General features: G+C 43.8%; 1 protein-coding gene across 2 annotated transcripts in view; it reads left to right on the plus strand.

The window, feature by feature from the left end:
• The window catches only part of LOC130878288 (T-cell immunoglobulin and mucin domain-containing protein 4-like), a 28,280-nt gene extending 19,237 nt beyond the window's left edge, over positions 1–9,043 (plus strand). For both annotated transcript variants that reach the window (XM_057776174.1, XM_057776175.1), the window contains 4 exons: positions 2,621–2,667; positions 5,024–5,111; positions 7,384–7,423; positions 8,871–9,043. In XM_057776174.1, coding sequence (XP_057632157.1) covers positions 2,621–2,667; positions 5,024–5,111; positions 7,384–7,423; positions 8,871–8,955 — 260 coding nt within the window. In that variant the 3' untranslated portion in view covers positions 8,956–9,043. The remainder of the gene's footprint in view (positions 1–2,620; positions 2,668–5,023; positions 5,112–7,383; positions 7,424–8,870) is intronic.
• Positions 9,044–10,601: the final 1,558 nt, after the last annotated feature.

The following is a 10,601-nucleotide window of genomic DNA, read 5'->3' on the forward strand; positions in this document are numbered from 1 at the left end:
GCTACTTCTGTCCCCCATGCTCCAACTCCACAGCTACTTTCATGTCAGCAAGGGCACCATGCTCTTTTATGTCCCCGTGGCTTGGCTGATTGTGTTCCATCTCCCTGAAACGCCCCACTGCCTTTCCTTGCCCAACCAGTTCTTGCACAGCCTTGCATCCTCTTATTGCCAATTTGACAAACATTTGTTGGCTACCAAGTATGTGCTAGGTCATGCTGAACAGGCAGATGGGACTCTTTGCTGCAGGGTGGATTCTCATTGCTGAACTTTGATCCTTGAGCTGAGTGTCTCGCCTAGGCCTACCTTCCCCAGCAGTTTGTGCACATCCCTCCTTGCTCTTGGACTGGTAGGCTGAAACAATCTTCTGGCCTCTGACCTCCAGCATACCGTCAGCATCCCAAGGGGCGTAAGGTCTATGGTGCAGTCACCTCGGCATTTTAAGCAGTTGGTGCTTAGGACTTGAGAATTCCTGGAGGATGGTTCCCTTGGACCTTAGCTATTGGTTATGATTTTTGTGTGTTTGTTTGTTTGCTTGTTTCAGTTTTAATGTCTCCTTTCATAGAAGCTTTCCTGACCCTTCAGAACAGTCTGTATTCTCATGATTAACCCTGGGATATCCTGCAGTCTTTCTTCACGTAGTTCTGTATGGGTTGTTTTTTTTTTAATCAATCTTCCACATTGCTTAATGGTGTCTTTAAGTGAGGTGACACTTGGGATACCATCACAGAGTGGACTTGCAGAATCCTAAATGGTGTAGCTTACTGTATGCCTCAGTTACAAGATATGTGTGTGCATCATGTGCACATGTACATGGCATATAAATGATGTATATATGTATATATCTTATGTATATGCATACATGTGCATGCATGTGCGTGCACGCACACACACATACAGTATAGTTTAGGAGAAAGAAAACAGGATATCAAATCAAGCAGACTTAATGGTAAGCACAGGATGTATGAGGCTGCTGCTAGAGAAACAGGGTGTGGTGTATTACAGTAAATATAGTTTTATAAGTAGAAAGCCTATGCTCTAACAATAAAAGGTATGAAAAGTGAATAGCCCATGGCAGCTATCTGCGATCAAGTACACAATTGCCTTTGCTGAATGTCTGTACAGTTGGTAGCACAGTAGGTTTGCAGCAGCAGCAGACAGGGCAACAATGCCTTTTGCAGTGACATTCTGCTCGCCAAGACATTTCAGATGATAGAATCTTTTGACTCCAAATAAATCATGGTACCCTTGTTGGCTATGGTGTTCATCATTGACCAAAATGCTGCTATGTTATTGCTCAATTTTGATTTTTTTTTATGCATTATGTAGTGAGTTCCAAGAGGTCTAGTGTATAACTAGCAGAGTGGATTATTATAGGGAAGCCGCTTGTTTGTTCCTAGCTGCTCAGCCCCTAAATAACCACAAAGAAACTGTATTAATTAAATCACTGCTTGGCCCATTAGTTCTAGCTTCTTTTTGGCTAGCTCTTACATGTGAATTTAACCCATTTCTACTAATCTGTATATTGCCACAAGGCTGTGGCTTATCGAGTAAAGTTCTGGCATCTGTCTCCAGTGGGACTACATGGCTTCTCTCTGACTCTGCCTTCTTTCTCCCAGCATTCAGTTTAGTTTTCCCTGCCTAGCTCTACTCTACCCTATCACAGGCCCAAAACAGCTTCTTTATTTACCAATGGTATTCACAGCATACAGAGGGGACTCCCACATCAGTGGATGATATTAAATTGTTAGTAAATATTTGTTAACTGAGACACGGGTAATTTTCATTGCTAGATAAGAGTTTTGAACACATGGCTGGGGCTTCTAGAAAAATCAGAGCCAGGGTTGTCAAGATGATTTATGGGTAAAAATACTTGCCATCCAGCATGACAACCTGAGTTGAAAACTCAGGATCAGCATGGTGAAAGGAGAGACGTGTGTCATCCTCTGCCGTTCACACATACCTGGGTACTTGAGCAAGCAGGTTTGCGCGTGCGTGTGTGTATGTGTGTGTGTGCCCGCACACCTCCCCTCATCCCATGCACACACACACTAAATAAAATGTAATATTTAAGATGTAATATTTAAGGGGTTGGAGAGATAACTCAGTGGTTAAGGCCACTTGCTGCTGTTGCAGAGGACCTAGGTTTTAGTTCCCAGCTAAAAATTGCCTGGAACTCCAGTTCTACGGGGTCTGATGCCTCCTTCTGGTCTCCATGAGCTCCAGACACAGACGTTGTGCACATACATACACATAAGATAAAAATAAATCTTTTTCTAAAAAACATCGTAATTTAGAAGAAGGAGGAAAGAAAAACTGAAGTCAAATGCTGATTCTCTGGGTCACCTTTCACCCATCTGCAGCGTGCAGATGTTCTGTTCCCTCACCCATCTGCAGCGTGCAGATGTTCTGTTCCCCCGGGGGCATGCTGGAGAGCAGGTGGGTGTTTCAGTAAAGCCGTATCAAAGCAGATCTGCATAAATCCCTTACACGAACAGGAAGATGCTGTCACAGAATTAAATATATCTTCTGGCTTAGCAGGCGGCCTAGGGTACCTACTTCAGTGGGCGTTTTTAATTCTCCCACAGGAAGTCTAACTATTTTTCTCTCTTTTTCTCCGTAGCGGTAACGGGAAGTGAGCCTTTTTGGGGAAAGGTTGCATCAAATCAGGTAAAAGGATCTACAAAGTACGAGGCATTTGACTTTGATTTTAGAAATTCCCAGTAGAGGTTTGCATGGATGGGCTTGGCAGAATAGAATATTGCTAAGTGGCAAATGCGTAGTAACTAAAGATTTGTGAACTGTACCCTTGGCAGAAGGACTATTGCTTGTTTTTTTTGTTTTATTTTGTTTTTTTTTTTTGTTGTTGTTTTGTTTTGTTTTGCTTTTTGAGACAGGGATTCTCTATGTAGCCCTGGCTGTCCTGGAACACATTCTTTGTAGACCAGGCTGGCCTCAAACTCACAGAGATCCACCTGCCTCTGCCTCCCGAGTGCTATCAGTTGTTACTTCAACATACACAGATGGTCTGAAAGCAAAAAGAAAAATATTGCCAAAAGCATGGAAAATCATTACGTGCCCCTTGTGTGGAACCTGGAGTTATTGATGATGGAACTGCGGTGCCAGCACCTGTTTCCACCAGTGTTCTTGTTCTTTCGAGGTTTCCTTTTATTTATGTTTATTGCAAAAACAATCACAGTAGCTTCAAATAAAAACTCTAGGCATCACGGATACCTGTGAAGGCAGGCTTTCCTGGAGACAGTTGTATCTTTGCTTCTGTTTCTGGCTGATTCTGGGCTTCTGTGGTGCTGGAGGGTGAGACAGGAAGGGAGGAAGGAAACAGTGCAGTTGGCCTGAGGGAGGTGCGAGTGTCCTCGTAATATGACTGAAGGCCTAGCAATGTATCAGTCCTTCAGATTCCTAAAAGTTAACACTGGAATATTTTAAAAAATATGTATTGATCTTAAGACCAAAGATAGCAAACTCACTACATAGCCACACAAGTAGCATTTTTTTAAAAAAATAAAAACTAACTGTCTTTCCAAAAGAAAATGAAATTAGTGGTACTCACACTTTGACAACTCTCACGTGTTTGACTTAATTGTGGCGTTTAGTCACTGTGGTGCTTGATGTGCAGAATCACCCGTGAGGCAGGTCTCGGGATGTACCTGTCGGGGATTATATTGATTATATCAACTGAGGTGAGGAGACTCACCTACTGTGTGTAGTATCATCCGTTATTACAGTCTTGGGCTGTGTAAGTGGAGAAAGGGAGCAGATTGGCAGCCTACATTCAATGTTCTCTGCTTCTGGGTGTGGATGTGATTCCACCAGCTGCTTCAAGCTTCTACCACCTTGATTTCCCTGCTGTGATGGACAATAGTACCCTGGAACTGTGAGCTAGAAGATACCCTTTCTCCTTTAAGCTGCTTCATTTCAGGACCAGGAAAAGAAATGAAGATAGTTAGCTTTGTTGCTGTTGTTGCCCTGCCAGAATGCCAAAAAGAAACAGTTTAGAGGATGAGAGCATCCTTCTGTTCAGGGTTCAGATGTTTCCTTTCATCATGGCATAGAGAGCATGGTGGAGCTGAGCAGCTCACATCATGGCAGCCCAGGGTCAGAGAAAAAGAGAGAGAGAGAAGGAAGGAGAGAGGGAGAAAGGGAGGAGAAGAGAGAACGTCCATGTTCCTGGCTCCCTGCTCCCACCTTCCGTCTTATCTAGCCCAATCTACTGGATGGTGCAGTCTACAGTCAGGGCAGGTTTACCCAGCTCAGTTAATCCTGTTTAGAAACATTCTCATGGGCACACCCAGAAGTGTGCATCTCAAATCTCCTAGGTGCCTTTCCCTGCGATGAAGTTTGCCAGATTAACCGTCACAAGGAGAAAGAGACAGGTCTCATGCCTGTTTCATGTTCTGTGTGATGAGCAATGAATGGAGTTGTCTGGTGATGTCACCTATCTATCTGCCTTGGGAAACGGCACTGCGGAATAACATTGGAAAGGATCAAGCAAGTCTCCTGGAAAAACTGTGATGTGTTGGACTCCCAGGCCACACCTTCAGAACCACCCTGATAGAAAACTTGAAACTGAGTTTTATCTTCCCTTTTATTTTGTTGTCTAGAAGCTGAAGTCCCTCATGAAAAGAAGTACGCAGGTCTAGGGAGAGCTCAAAAGCTTACGGCAGTATGCGGCAAAGAGATTTGACAGTGGAAAACACAGCTCACAGCATAGTTATTATTTTTTTAATCTTCTAACATCTGAGTGCAATAGCCCAAGATGTCTGATGTCTAAGTCGTAAACAATTTGGGGATAAAAACGATTTGGGTTTTTAGTGGGAATGTTACACCTGATTTAGAATTTTGAGTTTGTTTTGACTTGGAGACATACCAAGCAGAATATCATTAGACATAGTGGCATCGTTGGTGACTGGAAGACTTTCTTGGGGTGAGATGTGTCCCGTGGGACCCTCCAGAGATGATGGCATTCAGCAGTGAGGAACCAATCACCTTGCCTGTATCTTGACAGAGCGACAGACAGACCAACATCTTGATCATTGCTTGCTGTGTGGGGTTTGTGCTGATGGTGTCAGTGCTTCTGGGATTTCTCCTTCGAGGTAAGGGGGGCAGGTCCAGATGTGATGGACCTGCAGGGATGGCCATTTGTGGGTGGACTGCAGAGCAGCCGTGACTCAGGAGGGTCAAGGGAAGGGGGATAGTTCTGTTTCCTCCTCTTTCTTTTTATCTTGGAAAAGGACCAATTCTCTCACTGTCCTCACCCCAGTCATGGGGTGACAGGTAAACTCATTACAACCAAATGGCTTTGTGCATTGTCCTCCTGATAAAGCTGACATTTTAATAATGGAAAAAAAAATGAGACCAAGAGCACATTCATTGAGAGGACACAGATACCATACACAACTTGTGCCTAATTTGTTCTTTGTTATTGGCTTGTGTTGAAACGATTATTGTTCCCCTCCCCTCCCCCCCATTCAGTTTTTTTTTTTTTTTTTTTTTTTTTTTTTTTTTTTGGTTTTTCGAGACAGGGTTTCTCTGTGGTTTTGGAGCCTGTCCTGGAACTAGCTCTTGTAGACCAGGCTGGTCTCGAACTCACAGAGATCCGCCTGCCTCTGCCTCCCGAGTGCTGGGATTAAAGGCATGCGCCACCACCGCCTGGCCCCATTCAGTTTTTGAGACAGGGTTTCTCTTTGTAGCCCTGGCTGTTCTGGAACTCACTCAGTAGACCAGGCTGGCCCCCAACCCAGAGATCCACCTGCTTCTGCCTCCTAAGAGCTGGGATCAAAGGCGTGTGCCACCACAGGCCGGCTATTCTCTTTATAAAATCAATTATTTCTTTGTTTTTATGTGTGGGGTGGTTTACCTGCTTATACCTGTCTGTATACCACATGTGCCTAGTGCTCCCAGAAACCAAAAAAGGGGAATTAGTTCTGTTTGAACTGGAGTTACAGACAGTTGTGAACAGTCATGTCTGTGCTGGGAATTGAACCTGGGCCCTCTGGAAGAGTATCCTGTGCTCCTAGCCACTGACCCATCTTTCTAGCATTGTTATGCCTTTCTTACAGTTTGAAACAGCCCTGCTGTCCGGTCTTATATTTTCAAGGAGCGTCACAGGCATAAAAAGTGTGACCAGTCTTGCTCTTACGTGCATCTTTAAAGCCGGCTTGCTTAGGGGCCACAGATGGTCTTCATCGGCCCCTGCCTACGTTCTTCAGGGAATGGGATCCACAGTTTTTATTAAATTCTGAAGCTGGCCTGTGATTTACACTTTCCTCACCTCAAAAAGAAAGCGGTAAATCCTTCAAACAGGAGCTGTGAAATAAGCATACGGTTTTCACATAAAGTCCAAGAACACGGCACCCAGTGCTGCTGTAAAACAGAGGAGAATAGGGCCTCGCAGAAGCCAGCCACAAGATGAGGTTATTCGCCATCTAACCTGTCCTTGGAGAGTACGGCAAAAGCTATCCTGAGCTTCCTGGAGGCTTGTGATTGGCACTTAGGTGAAGCCATAGCTGCTGTCTTAGATGGTTCTTGGCGTATCTCATAAAAAGTACTTTAAAACCCAAATGAGGCGCTGGGGAGGTAGGTTAATCAGTACAGTTCTTGCTGCTTAAGTATGAGGACCTAAATTTGATGTTTTAGAACCCATGCAGAAAAGCCAAGCAATGTGGTGTTTGCTTATAATCCCAGTGCTGGATACATAAACCATACTCTAAGAAAGACCCCATGCCCAGGAATAGTTGCCCAACACAAAACAAATTCCGTGTCTTCCTTCCTTCCTTCCTTCCTTCCTTCCTTCCTTCCTTCCTTCCTTCCTTCCTTCCTTCCTCGTGTGTGTGTATGTGTGTGTGCGTCTGTGTGTGCACTTTCTGCTTTGTTTCATATTTTTTGTCTTATTGCTTATTGGTTTTCTTTCTTTTAGCGTGTTTGTTGTGATTTTCATTTGTGTTCCAGGTTATTTTTTTTAATGTTTTGAGAGAGAGGGAGGGAGAGCAAAAGGAAAGGAGTGGGAGAGAGAGAGACAGACAGACAGACAGAGAAAGGGGAGAGAATATGAATATGATGTTGGGTGGGTAGGGACATAGGGAGGCTCTAGGAAGAGTTGGGGAAAGGAAAAAAATGATCAAAATAAATTTTGTGAAAAGCCATTTTAAATTAAAAATGTATTGAAAATGTAACAATGTAACACCATAGCCCACAACATAGGAGCCTCTTTGAGATGAATGGGTTGAGTTGAAGGCCAGAAACAACATCAACGGGGGAAGGAGAGGCTGTCCCTACCAATGCCGATGTAGTCTCTTTGGAAGGGGATAGGCTCCTCCCAGCAGTTCACAGAGCAGCTCTGCTCACATCCTGGCCTTGTCTTTTCAGGGAGAGTCACAGAAGCCAATTGTTTGCCGAGACACAAGAGGTAATTCATCTTGCATGGCCGATTGTTGCGATGATTATACAGGCTGCTACACATGATTAGATACCACTCAGTGGTTTAATGGCTTGTGCTTGTGTTCTGATTAAACACAGGGTTGGAGAGACATTGCATTAGAGGCAGAAAAGGCTGTGGAGTTTTAACTTGCATTAACCTCTGTCTCAGTTAACTAACATTGCATGCATGTCCACAATAGGACTAAGAAAAGCATTAATGGAAGTATAGCATGCGAAAGATGATGCATGCCATGGTATTCTCTGCTTGAAGCTATTTTGTCACTCTTTTTAAAAGCACATTCATTGTTTGTATGGAGTCACTGAGAAGAGGGTTAGCGGTATAGGATCTAGATAATGTATTTGCAGCATTATTACTGGGATTTGGCTCCTTTGTCCTGTAGACCAGCAGGTTTCACTACTTTAATTAATTAATTAATTTTTTTTTCTTTTTGAGCTAGGGTTTCTCTGTAACTTTGGAGCATCTCCTGGAACTCACTCTATAGACCAGGCTGACCTTGAACTCAAAGAGAGTCACTTTCCTCTGCCTCCCAAGTGCTGGGATTAAAGGCATGTTCCACCATGCCCAGCTCTTGCTTTTGTTTTTTAGGTGTATATAAAGAGTCTCTGGAATTAGATTTTGAATATATGTTCTGTTTACGGCTTTTAGGGTGAAATAAATGAAAAGATTTGGTATAAATCATTGCAATAATTAATTGCATCAGCCCCACAACATTTATTGACAATGATGCTTTATTAGGTGGGGGACCTGAGGCTCTGCAAGGTGACTTTCTAAGCTCAAAGGTGGAAATCCCTTGGGATAGCAATGCTTTTAGATCATGATTTTATATTTTTCCAAGTGAATTGTACTCTATGGTTAACAGGTTGTGATGTAGGTGGGTCTTCTTTCTGTGTGTTTCTTTCATTGGTTAATTAATAAAGGAACTGCTTGGCCTGATAGGTCAGAACATAGGTGGGTGGAGTAGACAGAACAGAATGCTGGGAAGAAGGGAAGTGAGTCAGACGCCATAGCTCTCCTCTCCGAGATGGAAACGCAGGTTAGAATCTTCCTGGTAAGCCACCACTTCATGGTGCTACATAGTTTATTAGAAATGGGCTAATCAAGATGTGAGAATTAGCCAATAAGAGGCTGGAACTAATGGGCCAGGCAGTGTTTAAATGAATGAAATTTGTGTGTTGTTATTTCGGGTATTAAGCTAGCGGTGTGGGAGCCGAGTGGGACGAAAAGCAGGCCTGCCCGCAGCTCAACACTACAGGTTGGCAAAAGCTCTCTGTGTGCCACACCTGTAAAATAGGAGGCTTGGGCAGGATGGAGTCTCAGTCTGGTGTCCTCAGCCTGGGTTAGGGGTGCTATAGCTTAGAAGGTCCTTTGATCTTGCCTTTTTTGGTTTTTGACCAGCCCCTTTCTCTCTTTATAGGCCAGACAACACTGAAGATTGCAAAGGTGTGCTCAATGACATATCCCACGGGAGGGATGATGAAGATGGAATCTTTACTCTCTAACTTGTCACCTTTTCTTAGGATTAAGCACCGGGGGATGGCATTTGAATTGTCAAAATAAGTTTGGGGACATTGCAATTTTCATTTAAAGTCTCACTGTTTTTTTTTTTTTTTCACTGATGCTATGGGTCCAGACTCCTTTTATCTTCCCGCATGAAGGTGCTTTAGAGACACATCTTCCATGCCTAGTGCTTTCGCCGTCTCTGTAGTGCTGTGGCTAGGTGATCCTTTCTCTACTGGGCATGTTACTGTCAGTAGCTAACTCATTGCCACAGCCACAGGAGTCCCTTCAGTCTCCCAACAGGAGAGGAAGTTAGACATTCCCAAAGCAAAATCTCTTTCCGCAGACAGCATCTGCCTGTTGGTGGTAGCTGAACTCCATTTACCAGTGTTCATTTAATCTGGCTGGCTTCTTCTGGTCTCTGTGTCGTCTTTCCTACCTCAGGTGCTTTCCTCTTACACATGCCTGCATCTCCCTTTCTCTGCCAGCTTTCTGAGTTCAGTGGCCCCACTGGGTGTAGTATGAGCAGCCCAGGGCTTCATTTGAGATGCAGGTAACACCACAGAATAACAGCGAAAGTTTGACTTGCTTCAAAAACTCCCGACTTCTTTTATGATCTGAATGTCTTTTCAGATCTGAGTGTCCACAGTGCCATCTGAACTCTTGCCAGTAAAGTTGGATTTTGGAAGCAGTCAAGTGCCCATCAGGGCAAGGGTATTAGATGACAAGGATTTTGCGTGGACGAAACACTGAAGCTGTCCAAGTAAACTCTTCTAAGTATAATGCATTGTAATTGCAGTCCAGGAAGAACAGATTTGTCCTAAAACTGTAATAAATACTAATACGAGGAACCCTGAGAGAGAAATAAGAGGAAGCAGCTGTTGAATGAGTGAATGTAAGAAAATGTACGTCTGAGTGAGGATGCTTCCGGATGGCTACTATGGAAAGCAAGCTAGATCTGAAAGACATTTTTCAGACTCATGCTCATGGTAAAAGTATCATTAAAGGAATAAGCCCATGCTTCTTTCTCTAACCTGTCTTTGCCTTTCTACTCCTTTAAATAACAGTACTTGTAGAGGCAAACAGATACGGTAAGATGGATCAGCTGGGAAGGAGTTTGCTGCCAAGTTTGATCTCTAGGACCTATATGGTGGAAGGAGAGGGCCTATTCTTGCAAGTTGTCTTCCGATGTCCACACATGTGCCATAGTACACACCATGCACAGACACACAAATCATGAAATAAAACACACACACACACACACAAACACATGGCAAACAAAATTAGTCTCATGGTGCAGCCATGAGATCTGTCACTGGATCTGGCATGATCCAGTTGGTAAGAACCCATGCCCAACCCTCTCACTGGGGTATTTAGTTCATTGCAGTTCATCCTGTTGTATGGAGCAGAAGAAACAGGAACCAATAGCTACAGATCCACACAAACTCTGTTTTCTTTTATTCATCTTAAGGCTAGCTCAAGCTGCTGAAGTCTATCACTTAGAAACTAAGGTGTGAAATAGGTCTGAAGTCAAGTTCAGGGACTCAGCGTTGTCACATGGAAAGTAGAGTTTGACCACATGACTTAATCTAGGTAATCCGTTTTAAAACTGTGTGAGTCCGTGGTACCCGTCCCGTCCTCCCATCCT

The sequence above is a fragment of the Chionomys nivalis genome, chromosome 7 (assembly GCF_950005125.1).
Source record: "Chionomys nivalis chromosome 7, mChiNiv1.1, whole genome shotgun sequence".
In the NCBI taxonomy this organism is placed as follows: Eukaryota; Metazoa; Chordata; class Mammalia; order Rodentia; family Cricetidae; genus Chionomys; species Chionomys nivalis.